This window comes from Pituophis catenifer, unplaced genomic scaffold, assembly GCF_029215685.1.
Source record: "Pituophis catenifer annectens isolate HBS135680 unplaced genomic scaffold, rPitCat1.0.hap2 SCAF_48, whole genome shotgun sequence".
NCBI lineage: Eukaryota > Metazoa > Chordata > Lepidosauria > Squamata > Colubridae > Pituophis > Pituophis catenifer.
Window position 1 is genome coordinate 223,795 of NW_027256928.1, and position 18,814 is coordinate 242,608.

The 18,814-nt window shown below is 55.9% G+C and overlaps 2 protein-coding genes across 2 annotated transcripts; both read right to left on the bottom strand.

Annotated features, from left to right (window-relative positions):
* Positions 1-1,831: 1,831 nt before the first annotated feature.
* SCARF1 (scavenger receptor class F member 1) lies at positions 1,832-7,180 on the bottom strand. Its single transcript, XM_070956518.1, has 11 exons — positions 7,053-7,180; positions 6,438-6,499; positions 6,068-6,169; positions 5,214-5,739; positions 4,879-5,100; positions 4,551-4,679; positions 4,369-4,472; positions 4,153-4,273; positions 3,708-3,832; positions 3,387-3,542; positions 1,832-2,679 (listed from the first exon to the last, which is right to left on the bottom strand). Exons 1-11 carry the CDS (start codon positions 7,178-7,180, stop codon positions 1,979-1,981), a joined length of 2,376 nt encoding a protein of 791 aa, XP_070812619.1. The 3' UTR covers positions 1,832-1,978.
* Positions 7,181-7,790: 610 nt separating this feature from the next.
* RILP (Rab interacting lysosomal protein) lies at positions 7,791-18,652 on the bottom strand. The gene is made up of 8 exons (XM_070956516.1): positions 18,407-18,652; positions 18,045-18,168; positions 16,265-16,386; positions 15,995-16,168; positions 15,248-15,408; positions 10,572-10,694; positions 9,591-9,686; positions 7,791-8,717 (listed from the first exon to the last, which is right to left on the bottom strand). The coding sequence occupies exons 1-8, from the start codon at positions 18,650-18,652 to the stop codon at positions 8,552-8,554; spliced, it is 1,212 nt and encodes a 403-aa protein (XP_070812617.1). The 3' UTR covers positions 7,791-8,551.
* Positions 18,653-18,814: the final 162 nt, after the last annotated feature.

Below are 18,814 nucleotides of genomic sequence, written 5' to 3' on the forward strand. Positions count from 1 at the left end.
CCCGAGCGGCTGGTCCCAGGAGGTCGCCCCTCTACCTGGGGCTTCTGGCCGGGCGATTTCCAAAGCCGTGAATTTCTCCATCTCGCCCATACGTCTGAACCGCCACCTGGTTGCCTCGCCCGCTAGTGCTTTAGCCTGACAGACGGACCAAAGTTCTCCCGCTGGTTCCTCCGGAGGGCAGGTTATGCGGGTTCTGAGTCAACCAAGTCCCCCCCACCCAATGCTCAGTCCCACCTGCATGCCGGACGGTAGCCCTGCCTCCTCCGGGCTCTTTGTCGGTGTTTGTGCCCTCCAGGTTTTTTTTTAGTAAACCTGAGAGGAGCACCAGGGTAGGGAAAACGGAACACTTGACTTTATGCAAGGTGAGAGAGGCCTGCAGACCTCCTAGAAGCTGTTCTGGGGTTCTTTTTGCCTTGTGCAATTTCACACCGTGCTCTTGGAGAGATTTTGCCCTTCCTGAGAAGAGACACCCACATCCCCATTTGGGACCTACATCTGACAAGGGCCTGACGGAGCCCAGAGCTTTGGAAGTGGTTAATTCTTCCAGGCTGACAGGCATTCAGAACCTTTTGGGAGGACCGTTCAGGAATGTATTCTGGGCAGGACATGATGTGCCTGCAGATTCCGAGAACGGGCCTTTTGGGGGGTGGGGAAGAGACAAACCTGGTGAGGTTTCTGTAGGACAGGGCTGGCCCAACTGCTTCCTCTGACTCCCATGGTCCCCTTTGATTCAGTTGGACTGTAGGGGCATTACTTTTCACAAGGACGCCCTGCATGTGGGGTAGTTGTGATTGCAAAGCCAGGCAACAAATCACAACTCTGGTCTTGCATATTCATTCAAACTCCATTGAAAGATTACAGAACCCACGTGAAGTTGTGATAACGATAACATTCAGAGGCAAAAATAGCCTTCCCCCTTTGGAGAACCCAGCAGGGGTGAGGACTTTTCCACCAAAGAGGGGACGTGGGCTTGGGTGTAAAGGCTGGTCTGAACACAGCTCAGATCTGGCTTTTTAATCAGGGCCCCTCCTGACCCACAAGGGCCGGGGGAGGCTGAAATGCAGATCCTAGGTGGGCATCCCGATACATCCTTTTGTGTTCTGGGCACAAGTAATTGGCATGCTTCAGTCGGGGTTCAGGGTGTCATGTGGGCCCAGAAGGCTGCACTAAGTAATCCAAGGTTTAGTGAACCATAAACTATAAACCAGGGTTTAGTTAACCATAAACCACTGTTGGCTGCTATAGTCCAACAAGGGGACAGGCCAGGAAGAAGTAACTGGGGTTTAATAAAGCTAGAATCATTTTAATCCCAATTCAGATTGAGTCCATAGTTAATACAGTCTTAACTCTCGTTCATCCTTTTGATAAATGTTTTGTTTAGGTGGCCACTGGCTCTTCCATGTCTCGGCTTGCCAAGCGTTTCTGCTCAAGGGTGCCAAGGAGGTTTCGGGGCATGACTGCCCCTTCAGCCTCTACAGATACAGCTTCTGTCCAAGACCGCCCCCTGCTGGTCACCACTGGCAGCTCCCCAGACCCTTTCAAGGCTGGGTATCCACAAGAAAAAGAGCCCAACTGTTGGCAGCAGGGGTGGCAGGTGCCCGCAGTTCCAGGCCAATTGCCTTATCAGGGCAATGCAGCGACTGAGAGATACCCAAAGCAGCACCTGTCCAGATGCCAGACTATTGCCACAGACTTTTCTGAGCGGAAGAGAAAGGAAGGGCTCCGTGGGACATCAGGCAACCACAGGCAGGCTCTGGGTTCAGCGTTTCCAGTGGTGAGGGAAATCTCCCAAAGGACTGAAGGTTAGGGGCCCAATCCCTTCTAGGGAAAGGCAGGATTGGCCTCCTCCACGCAGGACCCCTTGAAGCTTTGCTCCCCCCCCCTTGTTTGTGGGCGGGTGCTGGACACAGCTGGGCTCCTGGGGCAAACCCAGAGGCAGGGCATGTTTGCTTCGCTGGCTGTGCCCCTCTGGGGGGGGTCATGCCTCTAGGCTGCCGCTGCTCCCTCCACCCTCCATCGGCTCGTCAGGAGCCAGCAGGCCTTGATCTTCAGCCGTGCTGGGCTCCTCTGGTGCCATCTTCCTTGAGGTGCCCTTCGCAGCATCCAGCGCCTTCCAAGGCAGCTTCTGCAGACTTGTTGGCCAGGCAGCCTCCTCCTGCCCACTCTCCTGATGCCATTGGGCAGCCGGAGGGGGGTCTTTGCTGCCCCTTCTGGCTTGGCCCACGGTCACGTAAATGGTGGTGATGCTGGGCTCATGGACGCAAGTTTCCACAGCGTCTGCCTCCGAGGGCTCCGCTCTCTGCACCAGGTGCTGGGAGCCGTCAGCCCAGCTCCTGTGGCTGCCGGGATGGTGACCTGCAGGGGCCCAGCCACTGTCCTCCCAGGCAGCTGGTGCCACGTTCTCATAGCAGCTTCTGCCCAGGGAGTGGCATGAGGCCCCCGTGGGGCGGTTGACCTGCAGAGGAGGAGCTCCTTGGACTGAGCTCTCAGAGGCTGTTGGCTTCCAGGCGGGGTTGAGGGCCTCTGGGAGGGCCCTGGGGCTCTGAGGGCCAAAGTGGGTCCCTTCTGCAAAGGAGACGGAGGGCCTCTTGCCCTTGGCGATGCTGGAGGTGCGAGGGATGGCAAAGGGCGAGGGGTGCAATGCTGCTGCCCCGGGGAGAACGCTGCCCTCTGGCAAGGCTGAAAGAGCAGAGAAGGGGATTAAAAAAAAAAAGACTGGGCTGGGTTCACCCTAGTAGGGCACTAACACAAGACAGTCTCTGCACCCCAAGCAGGGGCAAGGGGTACAGCTGAGCAGGCCCCCTGGGGGCCTCATCCCACCATACCTGGGGGTCATGACACACCTGCAGCTGAGCCTCACCTGCGCATTAGGCACAAGCAGCCCCTTCCCTTCAGGGCTGAGCCAAGGCCACAGCAGCCCCTCCCCACCACCACCCACCACCAGGAGAAGGAAGGGGGGTCCATCTATTTTCCAAAGTACCTGAAGGCAGGACAAGACGCAACGGATGGAAACTAATAAAATAGAAATCCAGCCTAGAACTATGGAGGAATTTCTTGACCATGAGAACAATTAACCAGTGGAATGGCTTCCCTCCAGAAGTTGTGGGTGCTCCAACAATGGAGGCTTTTAAGAAGAGACTGGCAGCCATTTGTCTGAAATGAGATGGTGCCTCCTGCTTGTGCAGGTGGTTGGACTAGAGGATCTTCAAGGTCCTTTCCAACTCTGTTATTCTGTTCCCTTCCTCCCAAGGGGTCAGCAGCAAAATCAGAGTGGGACACTCGGGGATTTCCCTAGTTTGGCATTACGATCCATTGGCACTGGGCAAGATTGATGTAGACTTACTGGGGAGGGGGGATCCTACCTTTCCCCTCACTTGCACTCCTACCTTCGCTGGGAGGGAGAGCAGACTGAGGCCCTTGGCAGCCCCCCATTTCTTCGTTGGCTCCCTCGAAGGAGCCAAAGGAGCTGTCCGAGGGCCAGGCAGTGGATGTAGGTTCAATGAAACTGGGGTTGAAGGGTACCTCCGGGTCTCGGTGGGCAACTGGGGGAGGACAAGCATCAGAACATGGCTATCAGGCCCAACCCTTTCCACCACAGGCACTGCCCCTCAGCCCCCCTTAGTTCCTGGGAGAGCAGGCAAGCGGGGGCAGGGGGCACAGAAAGGCAGGCCCCTTTGCGCTGGCATTCCTTGGGGATAGATCCTCACCTGTCACCCGTGGAAGCTTTGAGCCCCCTGGTGAGAAGCAGGGCAAGCTGGAAGGGAGGCTGGGCAGCCCGGCTATTAGGCGGTGCTTTGCTGGAGGGAAGGGATCCCGTTCGGCCCCTGGTGCCCTAGGAAAGAGGGGGAGCTCAGACCGGGAAGACCCACTTTTTCCCGGTCCAGGCCCCCTCCAGCTCGGCAGGGTCTCATTTCGCTGGGGTCATAGGGCAGCTTGAGCAAGGAGGCGCAAATGAAGCTTTTCAGCCCCCACCCAATGTTGGACTAGACATTGCCCACGTTCCCCTGGCTATTCTGCTCAAACCAGTCTGGGATGGGAATCAATCCAGTCCCAAGAGAGAAACCCCTACACACACAAACACATACACCTGCTGTGGACCCAGCCAAAGAGGGTCCATTCTGACTCTTCTGGCTGTGTATGGGGGGCTCTCACCTGACCACAGAGGCTGCCCCACGGCAGCGGTGGTGGCAGCAGCAGTAGCAGCAGCAGAGGCCCAGCAGGAGCAGGAGGGGGCCCAGGATGCCTGCAAGGAGGGCCTCCTGGCCCTGGACTTCTGGGAGAGGGAGGAAGGAGTCATTGAGGAAGCCCACCTCCCCAGGGGGCACCTTCTGGATCAGCCTCAGATCAGGCCAGGGAAGGCAGACTCACCCCACGGGCAGTCTCCGGAGACAGGGTGGCACGGTCCCTCTGCACAGGGACAGGCCGCGGAGCAGTTGGGGCCATGGAAGGCTTCCGGGCAGCTTTGGTTGCAGCTGAAAAGGAGGCAGAGAGAAAATGGGGTGCAAGACTGGGGGAAGCAGGGCATCACTGCAGCCACCCCACCTTGTTACCTGGTGCCCCAGTAGCCAGGCTGGCAGAGGCAAGTCCCAGAAGCAGGATCACAGCTCCCGTGGAAGCAGTTGGGACAAGAGGACCGGCAGCCTTCTCCGAAGAAGCCGGGGGGACAGGGGGCCTCACACCTGCAGCAAAGCCATGGAGGGCTTGAAAGGCAGAAGCAAAGAGAGGACAGGTCCCTCTCTGGGGCAGGAGCAGATTCCCCACTGGCCACGTCCCTCCCACAGCTCTGCAAAGCTGCCCTTGCTTCCTTCCCTCCCTGTTTCTGGCAGCCAGAAAGACCCCAGCTGCTGCTGGTGCAGAGGGCCCAAGCTCAGACCCCACCTGGCCCCCATGAATCCTGCCTCGCAGTTCTGGCATCGTCCTGTCTGCGGTTGGCAAGTCTCTCCTTGGAGACAGTGGCGGGGGCACGGCTGGGTGCAGTTGTCTCCATACAGCCCCAGAGGGCACGGCTGCAAGCAGTGGGTCCCATTCCAGCCGGGGTCGCAGGCCAGGCAGGCCCCCTCCGTGGGGGAGCAGGGCTCTTGGTTCTTGCAGTGGCCGCAGCTGCAGGGGCAGGAGAGAAAGGGCGAGTGGGCATCCTGGCAGCCGAGCACTCAGATTTTCCCTCAGCCTCTTTGGGTGGGCAAAGGGCATGCCCGGAGTCACAGGCTCCTCACCTGTGGGCACACTGGGGTCCATAGGTCCCCTCAGGGCAGGGCTCTGTGCAGGTGCGGCCCCTGTAGCCAGCATCACAGGTGCAGCGTCCATCCTGAGGGGTGCACAGGCCGTGCACACATTGGCAAAGGTTCTGGCAGGCTGCCCCCCACCACCCTGCCGTGCACTCGCATCGCCCGGACTCCTGGGCGCAAGGTGATCCATTGCAGCTGCAGAGAGAGGCACATCGCCTGCCCCACCAGCTCCGACGGCAGAGGCAGCGGCCGGTGGCTGGGTCACAGCGGGAGCCCAAGAGATTGCACTGACACTGCCTCCGACAGTCAGGGGCCCACCAGCCTGGATCACACTGGCAGCTGCCTGTGACGGGGTGGCAGTGACCTCGCTGCCCACACTGGCAGGCCAACTGGCAGAGCGGCCCCCACCAGCCCAGGTGGCAGCTGCACTCTCCGCTGGCTGGATGGCACCTGCCATGGGGGTGGCAGTGGCAGTTCTGCTTGCAGTCTGGGCCCCAGAACTGCTCCGGGCACCCTGAAAGAGAAGCACAAGCCTCCTCAAACCCTGGACCAGCCCCCTTACCCTGCTGTAGGACTGGCCGGAAGCAGGGTCTGTCCCAGGAGCCAAGTTGTCATGGACCCTGGTGCCCTTCCAGGTGCCAACCTTAGGAGCGCTTTCCTGCCCAGCCAGGCAAAAGGGATCAGGAGAGAAGTCAGCCCACGGCCAGGGCGGGCACCCAAATAGAGCTGGGGGAAGGGGTTCCCCAACAGGCCAGGAAAGCCAAGGTAAAAGGGGTGAATCCGACCCCCGTCAGAATTGGGGGAGCGGTTTCTTGACTCTCCCCCAACTGGGCGGTACTCACGGGCGCTGCAGTTGGCCCCGAAGAAGCCCGGCCGGCAGCGGCAGACCGCCGGCCGAATGCAGATCTCCCGCTCTTGGCAGGCGTCGGCGCCCAAGCAGAGAGCTGCGGGGAAAGCGAGGGGGGGGGGCGAGGTGAGGGGACCGTCTCTTTCCGCCCACCCCTCGAAGGGGACGCAAAGCATCAGTACAGCCGCCGCCGGAGGGGCCATCCTGCAGCTCTGCCCCCCCCCTTCGGCGTTCCCGGGACAGAAGGAACCGCGTCGGGTCTGGGTCCCTGCCTGACTTTTGCCCTCCCCCCGTCCCGAACTCCAGGCTGGGGGAGTGGCGATGGGTGTACAAGCGGGAGGCCCCTCGCACGGAGAGCCACTCACCCAGGGGGCACTCGGGCCCCACTTGCTTCCATCCCGGGCAGCAGACGAGGGCGGGCGGCAGGCTAGCGGGAGAGAGACCGCCCTTAGCCAGAGAGCGGGAGCCCAACCTTGGCCATAACTGCCCCCGGACCGGACCGCCCTCGGCGCAGCCACCCGCCTCTTCCCTTAAGAGGCTGGACACCCCTTCCGAGTCTCCCGGAGCCAAGCGCTGCCGGGCCCGCGAGCCGAGCAGGAGCGTCCGGGGCGCTCGGAGGCGAAGCGGCGCTGCTCCGGACAGAGGAGCGAGGCTCAAACAACCCCAACAAGAACCGGGAGGCCTCCGCCGGGCTGCCACCTCGACTCCCAGCTTTCCCGGCCGGTCCGAGCACGGGAAGTCCACTGGGGCCTCTGGCGGAGAATGGGCGGAAAGGGAAGGCGTGGGCGAGGGCTGGGAGAGAGCCGCAGATGGCAGGCGAAGGCCGAAAGGCGCCCCCCTCCAGAAGCCCCGCCGGCGCCCTCCAGCCCCTGGAGCGGAACGCGCCGCCACCGTCGGGGTTACCCTGCCTGACAGAGCGGGGCGCACGGGCAACCGTCGGAGAGAAGCGTGGCCGGCCAGCTCCCCCCCCCCCACCTTACCTATCTTCCATCGTGCACACGTGCCTTCCCCCGAGCTCCAGCTCCGAGGAGCCGCGCCCGGGGTCCGGCAGGCCGAGCAGCAGCAGCAGCAGCAACGGCGGCGGCGGAAGAAGCCAGCCGCGCTCCATAGTCCCGGGGACCCGGCTGGGAGAAGTCGGGCGGCCGCGACCCTCAGCGCAGAAGCGTCTCCCGCCTATTTCCTGCGAGTCTTCCTGAGGAAGCTGGCCGGGCGGAGGAGGAAGGGGATCAAGGAGTATCGTCGCCTGAGAGGCTTATCAGGGTCTCTGGCCCCAGCCTCCCGGGCCCCTCTTGGGCGGCTGGAGCGACCTGCAGGAGGGCTCTAGGAGGCCCCTGACCAGCGGAGCCCGGGGTGGTGGGGTGGACGGGACGAGACTTTTTTGTCTTATGGATTCTGGCAGAACCCCAGGCTGGGACCCCCACCCCTCCGCTCCCCTCCCTCAGCATTCACAGGCCCCAAAGGCTTTAAAGCGGAGGGTCTACGGCGGGACCCCACTGAACCCGGATTGTTCGGCTAGGCTGGAGTCCTAGCAAGCACGGGCAGCAGCAGTAAAAAACCCGAAAGAGAACTTTATTTGGTTCCAAGCTAAAGAACTTTCTGTGCTTGTTCCCTGGGGCCAGATCAGATGCCCCCTTCCACGCTCCCCCCTGAGCAGGAGTCTCCACCCCCACGATTGACCTCCACTTCTGCCAGCCCCCCTCCCCCACGTCTCTGTCCAAGCATCACAGCTTCCTCTCTGAGACCTTCCTGGACTCAGAAGGGGAGCCCCAGCCCCCCCTTCCCCCTTTCTTGGAGATCAGAGCAGGTTGAGCTGCAGCTTCCTCTCAGGTTAGGGAAAGGGGAGGGAGGGGCACCAGGAGTTGTGTCTTGAGAGGGAGTTCAAGGAGGCTCCCAGTTTGTCCCCCCGCCTCCCCCCCCCAGAATGAAGGGGTGCTTTATCCACGGTTAAGATTTGCATGAAAGGCTTGTTTTGAGTGGCATATGGAAACTGGTGGGAGGGGGATATTGGGGTAGGATATCCTGCCCTGCCCCCTCCCTCTGCTTCAGTAATGGAGGGGGGGATTTCCGCTTCCTCCCAAGGAGGCTCTTCATTCCCTCTTGCACATTTTCCATTTTATTGTCCTTGTTGTTTTGGTGTTAAATGTTAAGGTTGCACACTAGCTGGCCATCCTGGAAATTGCAGGCACAGGACAGGGTACAACTCTTGCTCCAGGCAGTTACCAGAAGGCGCAACCTTGTGTGGAGGGAGGGCCAGGTGGAAGGTGCCCAGGATGGAGGCCCGGCAGCCGGTTCTGGGCACAGCACCTGCAGGGCAGGTTCTGGCTACCTTCTGCACAGGGAACAGCCTCGTTGGAGAGGGCGAGGGGTCTGGGAGGGCAGCGCCCCCAGGCTCCTGGCAAAGCTGGGTCAGCGCTTCCCAAAGCATCTCTCCTGGGGCCCAGAAAGGCAGAGCTGCAAGTTCAGCAATGAGTGTCCCGTTTCAAGGAAGTGGGGAAGTTGGGCCTGGGGAAGAGGAGCCACTGGGGGGCATTTCTTCCCTCTGCTCTTCTCCTGGACTGACATCTTCTGCGTTGATGATCTCCCAGGTTCCAGGCCTGCTTTCTGGGGGGCTGGGCTGGGAGGTTCTGTGATACCACTGGTTGAAACTGGGAGGGAAGAGACACAGAGGAAACCCCTGAGAACAGAGAGCAAGAAAATGTCTCCGGCCATTGCTCTGACCACTGGTGCCCCTGTGGTTCTCAGCAGAGGAGCCACTGGAGGGACTGGCCTTGCTGTGGGGAAAGCTGCACATGGAGTAGAGATACAGTCAACACCCCCCCCCCGGCCCCTCTGCGTCCCAAGCCAATTTAGGAAGCCTGATGGCAGGAGACGGTGAGTTCTACTCTTGCCTTAGGCACAAAAGGCAGCTGGGTGACTTTGGCCCAATCACTGTGTCTCAGTCCAACCCGCCTCACAGTGTGGTTGTTGGGAAGAAGGGAATAAGAGGAGGAAGGAGTACAGTATTCACCACTTTGCCTTACTTATAAGAAAAATAAACAAACAAACATAAATACAAAAGAATGATTCTCCCACTGGGGAACTCAGAGCTCCTTTGCTCTCAATCCAGAGTTCCTGGGGCTGTGAGGAGAGAAAAGGGGCCTGGCACTTATTGGGGTCATGCAGAATTTAGGGAGTTCACCAAGGGCCAAAATGACACACACACACACACACACACACACGGAGTCTGGCTGATGAGAGGAGGCTAACCTTGAACTCCACCAGGAAACTTCCAGGAAATCCCCAGCCTTTAGGCTGGACTGGGAAAGAAACACCCTCCAACTTCCCTGCTTCAGCCATGAGACCAGAAGCTGCTTCATCCATAAGCCAAAAGCTTCACCTTCCTAGGGAGGGGTTCCCAGAAAAGCCCCCCAGGGCTGGTGGTCTGTTTACTTCCCCTTGTCCCCAGAGACATTGCGGGACCCCGGCAGGATTCCCTCCCAGCCAAGCAACTGCCCCCCTTCTGTCCAGCCCAGACTCACAAGCTCTTGATCCTGGACTCGGGCAGGTGGCCATCGGTGCAGTCAGAACCAGGAGAGCCTATCGGCCACCCCTCACCTTCCTCCTCCTCTCCCTCCCTGAAATAGAGCAGAACAGAGCAGGCATTGCAGACACCTCAATGAACTTTGTGAGTTTTCGTGCATGTGCTGAAATTGGGGGGGGGCACATTTCCTTGGAGTGCTGCCACTGCTAGACCCTCTGGACCATCTGATTAGATGAACGGCTACAGTTTGCATCTTTCTCCCTTTAATTTTGCACCCTCATTAATGAACCTCTTCCTAAACTGGCTGATTTTCTTCTATTTCCCTTCCTGAACTGCAGGAGATGAAATTATGGCACTTGCAAACTACTGAATGATACACACATCTGATTAAGCAGCCTCTTTCCATGAAAGTATGTTACCATGCCAGGTTATTTCTAAGAGAGAACCAAGTTGGAGAAACTATCTGAGGATATACACTTCTGTTTAGTTTAATCTGATTCGCTGCCTCCGCCCTTCCTGTGCTCTCTTGGAGAACCTGCCTTGAGTGGCTGCAGAATAAACACGGCCCCACCTTCCGGTCAATGCAGGGAGCTACAGAGCACCAGCCTCACCTCCGTACCTGCCAAGAGTTTGGAGTTGGTTATAAAGAGATGGATTTATAAAGGTGAGCCAGCACAACGGCAAAATGTGAAGGCAGCCATTACTCTTTCTTTCTCAGGCCAAATGCCATTTCTTCGGCCTGAGGGGACCAAATTAATAAATCCCTTTTCCTCTTCCCAGGTGTGCAAGAGGCCAGATCCTCTTTGCTTCTGATCTGTCCAGGCCAAGGGGAGCTGGACTGCCAGATTCTTTGTGGCTAGTGGGTTTGTTGGAGACCACACATTTGCCAGAGAGTGAGCGAGGGAGAGGGAGAGAGAGAGAGAGAGATGAATGATGCCTGAGGAGGACAAAGCTGGCCTAAGGCTGGCAAAAGACCCACCTGCCTGCCGGCTCCTCTTCTGTGCCCAGCATCTTGGCCCAGATCTTCTTGCGCTGCTTCTTGATGGCAGATTTCACTGCATGCAGGAGGAGGGCAGGGACTCGCTCTCCATTAAGCAGCTCCCTGGAGGCAGAAGCAGCTCAGTCTCAGGAGTGGGATGGGGGGGGGGGGAATCTACTGGTACCTCTCCTCTAATAACTGCAAGAGGATCCAGGTGTCCTAGTGGACAGCCATTTAAATATGAGCCAGTGTGTGTGACAGCTGCCCCAAAAGGCCAAAGCAGTCCTAGGCTGCATCAACGGGGGTAGAATCACGATCATGTGAAGCGTCAGTCCTGCTTCATAAGGCCTTGGTAGGACTACACCTGGAATGTTGCCTTCCATTTTGGTCACAGGCTAAACGTGAGCCAAGAGTGTGAGGCAGCAGCAAAAGAAGCCACTGCTCTCCTCTCCCTTCTGCACTTAGAATACGCCATTCAGATGTGGGCACCGTATTTTAGGAAGCTGCGTGGGAAAAGACAACAAACAGCAGAGTAACAGAATAACAGATTTGGATGGGACCTTGGAGATCTTCTAGTCCAACCCCTCTCAAGCAGGAAACCCGAGACCATTTCAGACAAAAGGTGCTTTTGCTGCTGCCTGTCCAGCCTCTTCCTTAAAGCCTCTAGCAAACCTAGACAAGCAATCGGGGACCACTGGAAGGACAGATTTATTGACATTTTTTAAATTTATTTAGATTTTGGTGCTTCCCAACTCCACGGTAACCCAGACTCACTATATAAAAAACAAAACACAAATGCAGTAAGTTAAATACAAACACAATAAGGGAAATTACAAAATGGCAACTTGAACAACCGACATCAGAACATGTGTACCATGTGTCAGACCACAGTGTGGTCACTAAGAGTCAACTCAACCATGACGTCAGGTAAACAGTCAGATGAATCGAAGGGCCGAGTCCCTAAGCTGGAAGGCTGGAAGTTCCAGGGGGATCCCTGGGTGGGAAATAGGCAGTTTGCCATTGCAGGCAAGGACTCCAATGTGTGGCAGAGCCTCTGCGGTGCCTCTGAGGACGATTGTGGATAGGTGCTGGTTTACTGCACTTTGGACAATGTCAGATGGTGGGTTTTTTATATTGCCTTTATACAATGGTTTTTTTTTATAGATTTAGTTTTTTAATATTTTAATTACTGTGAGCTGCCCAAAGTCATATATTTTATTTTTACGTTTATTTATTAAATTTATCCCCTACTCCCCCCCCAATCTCATCAGTAAGGCGACTCTGGATGACTATTTCAATGGATGGCTACATAAACTGAATAATTTAAGAATAGAATAGAATAGAACAGAACAGAACAGAAAGAGAACAGAACAGAACAGAACAGAATAGTATATAATTTTTTATTGGCCAAGTGTGATTGGACACACAAGGAATTTGTCTTGGTGCATATGCTCTCAGTGTACATAAAAGAAAAGATTCGTTCGTCAAGAATCAGAGGGCTAAAATAAAGAGGGCTGAAATATTCTTTAAGTCCTGGAAAGCAAGATAGTATTCAAAGCAAGATAGTATCCAAAGCAAGCAGTGATTAAGCTCAATCAGGCTTGCAAAAACTCTCTTATCGTGGTCTTATCTCTGTGAAGTAGAGTTCCAGTCTTCCTGGGAAGTTTGTTTCCTAATCTGTTTTACCCCAAAGCTCTGACACAAACTCCCTCCCTCAGAAGCCTCTGGGTCTACCAACAGCCTGGTCCTGCCTCCGGATCTGGTGCAGTTTCTTGGTTCATTTCTCATGCCATTAATAGACAGTGACAGAGAGCGAGAGCTGCCTCTGCAAAGAAGCTAAAGAAGCAGTGGATCAACTGGTTAGCTGCTGCAAGAAGATCACACAGGCAGCATGGCAAAGTGGCAACTTTTCTTGCAGATCATTAGAAGATTTGCAAGAAATGCCACTTGCTTGCAAGCAAGAACAGGTGGGACCATAAAATAGAGAAAGTCATAGAAAATCATAGAAAATGGAGAAACTAAAGTGCTCTGGGATTTTAGAATTCAAACAGACAGGCACCTGCCACATAACACTCCAGACTTAACAACTGTTGGTAAGAAAAACAAAGAAGTTTGGTTAGTGGACGTTGCAGTACCTGGAGACAGCAGAAGAGAAGAGGAAGAACTGGGGAAGATACAAAGCACAAAAACCTGCAAATAGAAGTAAAACAACTGTGGCAAAAGAAAGCAAATGTGGCACCAATTGTCATAGACACCTTGGGTGCAATCTGAAAACATCTGGAGCACCACTTGATCACCATCGGCATGGAAAAAAATCTCCATGGTCAATTACAAAAGGCAGCTTTCCTGGGAAACAACCATCAAACCAGCACACCTGCCCATCCCAGGTCCTAGGGAAGGACTGGATAGGTGGATAAAAATGCCAGACCCAGCGGTGGCCTGTGTGACCAACAATAATTTAAATAATGCAACCTCTTGACTGGAGAGGATAAAGCAGTGGTGGAATTCAAATTTTTTTACTACTGGTTCTGTGGGCATGACAGGGGAAGGATACTGCAAAATCTGCATTCCCACTCCACTCCAGGGGAAGGATACTGCAAAATCTCCCTTCCCACCCCACTCCTGGGGGAAGGATATTGCAAAATCTCCATTCCCATCCCACTCTGGGGCCAGCCAGAGGTGGTATTTGCCGGTTCTCCAAACTACTCAAAATGTCCGCTACCAGAAATCTCCAGAACCTGTCAGAACCTGCTGGATAGTATCTCTGGGATAAAGCCATGCAATTAGAAACTTCTGCTGTTTTCCAAACTCCATGGGAGACAGACCATCAATAACTAAAATAAAAACTTTATTTTTTTAAAAAAAGAGAAAATGCAATAACTTTTTTTATGTTAGGTATTAAAATATAAACATTCCCAGTTGGAAGAAAGAGTTGGGATTCAAACCTTTATTGCCAGTGCACAACATATGTACAATGAGATTGGTTAGGGTAACCCGATAATTATAAAACAATGTTTCTGCATGAGATTAAAAAAAAAGGTGCAATGATCCAATTAGTGAGCTCAGAAATGAAACTGCTTGTAAACTGTATTTTAGCTCAAAAGAAGTTAATGAAAAGTAGTTTCTGGGATGCAAAAAGTTAGGAATTAAAAAAAAAGTTGATTACACAGAATTTTCTACCTGTAGAGATACGCCAATGTTCAAAATTCAAATGCAGTTTTCTGGCTAAACATTTTAACCCCATTTTTAAAGATAATCAGATTCCTGAAGTAAACGTCATTTGCCTGTTTCCTGAACTTTTTAAAAGCTGCTTATATTAGAGGCTCAGAGAACTATGTTAATTCTTTTCTCTAGCCCAGGGACTCAGCTTCTTTCACTGTTTCCTCTAGCTTAAAGTCAACATGGTTTTTTGGAGACCACCTAAAACTAGGGGTAACATGATAGCAGTCTTCCAATGTCAAAGGGGCTGCCACAGAGAAGAGGGGAGTCTACCTATTCTCCAAAGCACCAGAGGCAGGACAAGAAGCAACAGATGGAAACTAACCAAGGAGAGAAGCAACCTGGAATTAAGGAGAAACTTCCTAACAGTGAGAACAATTAACTAGCGGAAGGGTTTCCCTCCAGAAATTGTGGATGCTGCAAGACGGGAGGCTTTTAAGAAAAGGCTGGACAACCATTTGTCTGAAATGATATAGGGTATCATACTTAAGCAGGAAATTGGATTAGAAGACCTCCCAGGTCCCTTCCAACTCTGTTATTCTGTTATTCTATCCCCAGGTGAGCTGGCAGGCTTGGCCTCCGGCTCCCTGGGCAGGTGAGCAAGGCCAGGCCTCATGGGGAAGGAGTGAAGGGGTTGTGCCTCTCTCAGAGTCTGGGGCTGGGACCAACTCCAGACACCACAGAAGGAGCCTGGCAAACTGGAGCTTCCTGGGGAAAGGAAAACCACACGGAGACGTGGCAGCCATCTTCAAGTACCAAAGGGCCACCAAGCAGAAGACCAGGTGGAATTTTCCAAGCTGGTTCCGGAGGGCAAGAAAGAAAGGGTTTAAATTAGGAGTGTTTGGGTGGGAAGTGTTTCCGAACACTAAGCGCTCTTTACTCTGCTTGAGGGCTGGAGGTGTTTAAGTAGAGGCTGGACAGGTGTCTCTTGGGGAGGGGCAGTGGAGGACTCCTGCACTGGAGGGTCTTCAAGGGATCGCCCCCTTCCTTTGGGTGGGCTGGGGGCTCAGTCTTCTGAAGGAAGGCAAAAAATCCTCTGCTTTTCAAATTGGTGAAAAGTAAAAGAAGATTACAGCAGTACTATAGGATAAGGATCACAGATTTTGTGGTCTTAAGAAGAACTTATTATTTCTTTTGATTTCACCCATCCCAATAAGCCACTCTCAATAGCCAAAAGCTTCCTGACGGGGACAAGGGGACTCTTGCCAGGAGACACCAAAGAAGAGGGGCGGTCCCGGGGTTGGTAGCACCCTGTATTTTCAGCAGGGCTGGATCCCCCCAAACCCCTATATAGAGGACCCTGCAGCAACTACTCCCTGTCAGAAGACCAACTTGGGCTCCCTGCCAGAATCAGTCCAGCTGTCCTGGAGCAAAGGCAGTTGTGGGGCTGCAATGGGTCCATCAGGAGAGAAGCTCCCCCTCCTTCCCCCACCTCATACCCGGGGAGACCGACTGACCGCTGGTAGTAGGCCAACTCCTCCTCCACCAAGAAGAGGCTAGTCTTGAGCTCGTTGCGTTCTTGCAGGATCTGTTGCAGCTCTTCCTTTGAGAAGGTGCGCTGGTCAGGGGGCTGTTCTGGGGGGACTGCAGCCCCTCCCATATCCCCCTCCTCCTGTTCCTAAGGAAAGATGGGGGACATTTACATTGTCTTGCTCTGTGAGCCACCCAGGTCAGTCTGATGTCATGCCTAAAATCATGAATAAAATGATTTGTAAAATGAAGCTGATCGCTGGCCACCTGCTTGTGGGCACCACCTCCCCCTTTCATCTGAAAAGTGCCCAGGCTGGACTCAGGGTGCCATCAGCCTCATGCTCCTCAGCGAGACCCCCTCCAGCGCTCCCCCTATCCCAAGACTACTTGGAGCCCAACTTAGAAGGACAAAAGGTGCTGTAGGGAGGCACTGCAATGACCTTGGAGAAGCCGTCCAGAAGCCCTCAAGCGGGGCAGAAACTCAGCAAGGCCAGGCAGGCGGGGAAGCCTTATAAAAAGGCTCGACTGGCCCGCCCCGACTCCCTGGGGTCTTCCTGTGGAGTCGGTTTCTAATCTGGTCTACCTTGTAAGGTTGGCAGTGCCCACTGTAGTTGTCCACAGGGCTCTTGTTCAGCCAGACGGAGGAGGGGTCCAGGAGGCCATAGCCCCTCTAGGTTGCACTGGCCCCAAGCCCTCTTTGCCCTCCCTCCACGCATTTGCTCTGTCCCGCTCACCGTGGGGGTGCCAGTGCTGGCGGGCTCTGCCGCTCTGCCACGCCTTTCTGCTTCCCAGAGGGCCTCCACCTCCCCCTTCCTCTCCAGGGCACTCCTGAGCTGGGCCTGCACCACGGCCAGCTTCCGGCGCAGGTTCTCATTCATAGTCATGAAGCGGTTGAGCTGCTCCTGCAGCTGCAGGACAGACCCACAACCACCCTCAGCAACTGGGGGGAGGTGGGAGGCCCCCCACCCTTGCCTTCCCCTCCAGCCGGACCCGCTGGCACTCACAGCCTCTGTGTCCCGGGCCTTGAGCTGGATCTCATGGTCCTGGGCACGGATCTTGTCCCGCTGATGGTCCACCACCTCCTTCAGCTGCATCATCAGCTTCCGTTCTTGGCGGCCAGGGCCGTCTGGGGCAGGAGAGAGAGCGGCTTTGTGGCGTCCCTTTGGCTTTGCCATCGCTCGGCTGAGCTTTGAGCAGAAGGAACCTCGCAAGATTGATTCTCATTGGCGGCACCCAAGGGCAGGAGAAGCCACCACGCAAGCAGGAAGTAAGCAGCAAAGGGAGCCCTTGAAGGAGGGGCCACCTTGCCTCCCCCACAGCTGCTCAACCCGGCTGCAGCAGGCAGGATGTGCTCCCTCTGCCCATGGACATCAGGTGCCCTGGCAGCATCTCCTGCTCTTCTGGCACAAGGGGGCTCCAAGGGATGATGCCAGGGACCCACTCTTCAGCTACTTAGCGCTTCAGCTACTTTTCCAATCAAGAGTTACCCTACAGCATTCATGGATACATTTCTTTATTTCTTTATGTTCTTCAGACCTGGAAGTTCCCAATGACACTGCGTAGCTCACACAATCCAAACAGGGAAATTGTAATAAAACCAATGAAACAGATGATGGAGGACGAAAGATGGCAAGAACAACATGGACCCGATGGAAGAGAAAGAAGAACCTCCGTCTCTCATCAAAATCCTGCTAGTGGCAAATCACTGTTTGTAAAATAAACCCACTGACCAGATCTGCACAGAAAGCCAAATGGTAAACTTACAGCTGGAATTCACATCACCTGCTAAATCCAAACCAAGCAAACCACATGACAGCCTCTGAGCTTCAGCCATCCAGCTGGCTGGGGTGAGTTTAACCCCCTCCCTTGGGAAGAGTCAGCCTCTCTCTCCTCCCTGCCAGGGAGTGGCATCCTCAAAGGCAGCACCAGTGTGTGTCGGGCACCCAACAAAGGTCACACCTGCCTTTCCTCTCTGGATGCCCAGATTTCATTACTGGCTGAGCTGCAACTCATGATGCATAACTGGAAATTTCCGGTGATGAAGGAAGCCTCCCTCTCCTTCTCTCCAGTCCATCTTGATTCTGGATTCTCTCCTGGCCCATCTAGCCAAGGAGCCGGGAGCACAACGACACATGGGAGACCAGGAGGCTGCCGCCTTCCCCAGGAAGGACACACCTGGGCTAATGACTTAAGCAACCAGGCTAGATTTGTGGAACACACCCCCGCCCCACCACAGAGAAGCCTGTTGTGCAAATGGAACTGCTCACTCTGCGTCACAGGCACACCTGCGGGGTGGAATTGCTCACTGCAGCCTTCCAAAGTGCGGTCTGTTAAAAGGCACTCCCTGCCCCCCACGCCACTTTGGGCTCTGTTTGGGGCTACCATTAGTGGCAGGAAGCCTATGGGGCCAGCCGGCCCTTCACAGCACAAAAACAAGGAAGTCAGCCAAACGGCTGCTGGAGTTCCCGCAGCTCAAAGTTCAAGCGAGGTGGAAGCAACAGGTGGATGCGCAGAGACTCTGGCAGAAGCAGCAAGAAAAGATACTGGGCTCCCTCTCCCTCTCCCTCCCACTCCCACTCTGCCCAAGGCAACCTCCAGGAAAGCCCCTCCTGACTAGGTCGCTCAATGGCTAAGATACCGAGTTTGTTGATCAGAAAGGTCGGCAGTTTGGGGTTCGAATCCCTAGTACAAGTCTGGGTGAGCAGGGAGTTGGATTAGATGACCTCCAAGGTCCCTTCCAACTCTGTTACTGTTACCGTTACTCCTTGCCGGGCCCGGCCTCACCTTCCTGGGCTTGGCCCCCCGCCAGGCAGCTCAAGGTTCGCTGCTGCTCCTCTTCCAGCTGGGCCAGCCGGTTCTGGAGGCGCTGCTCCCGCTCCCGGGCTTCGGCTAGTCGCTGCTCCGCCACCTGCCAGGGGAAGAAGCGCACCGCTCGCTTCGACCTGCGCCAAGCGCTCAGCACCCAGAGGCGCCGGAGAGGCCCGACCCGGCCAGGGAGGTGGCGCACACTCGGCCGGCTCACCTCGCCCTCCCTCCGCCCAAGCCGCCACCGGAGAAGGACGCGGCAGGACCGGCCGGGCCGCCCGTGCCCAAACGCGGGGAAACGCCGGAGCCTTCCCGGCCGGGGAGCGCACCAGCCTCCGCACCTGCCGCGAACGCTCGGCGACGCCGGCGCCGGGCGGTTCCTCTCCCGACGGCGCTCCCAACAGCAGTTCGGCCGCCCCGCCGAGCCCGCCCGCCGCTCCGTCCGCGGCCAGCGTCTCCAGGAGCTCGAGGAGGCGCACCACCTGCGAGACCAGCCCGGCCAGGGCGGCCGTCCCGAAGTCATCCGAGAGCCGCTGGAGTTCGGAGCCCAGCGCGGCCGCCAGGCGGTACACGTAGGCCGCCTCCATCCGGCCCCGGACAGGCGACGGCGGCTGCAGAGCGCGGCTCAACGGCGACTCCGCTCGGGCGGGCTAAGAGGAAGCGCCGCTCCGCCTTCTCGCTCGCTCGCCCCGCCTCGCTCGCGGCCGGAGGGAAGGCGCCCCTGCCGGGACTCGGGCTACCGCTGGCCC

Coding starts and splice junctions, on each gene's coding strand:
- SCARF1 (XM_070956518.1), bottom strand. CDS start 7,180: ATGGAGCGCGGCTGGCTTCTTCCGCCGCCGCCGTTGCTGCTGCTGCTG. Junction 6,170..6,437: donor GGGGCCCGAGTGCCCCCTGG/GTGAGTGGCTCT, acceptor CTTTCCCCGCAG/CTCTCTGCTTGGGCGCCGAC. Junction 4,680..4,878: donor GCAGGATTCATGGGGGCCAG/GTGGGGTCTGAG, acceptor GCTTTGCTGCAG/GTGTGAGGCCCCCTGTCCCC.
- RILP (XM_070956516.1), bottom strand. CDS start 18,652: ATGGAGGCGGCCTACGTGTACCGCCTGGCGGCCGCGCTGGGCTCCGAA. Junction 18,169..18,406: donor TCGCCGAGCGTTCGCGGCAG/GTGCGGAGGCTG, acceptor TTCCCCTGGCAG/GTGGCGGAGCAGCGACTAGC. Junction 16,387..18,044: donor GGGGGGCCAAGCCCAGGAAG/GTGAGGCCGGGC, acceptor CTCCTGCCCCAG/ACGGCCCTGGCCGCCAAGAA.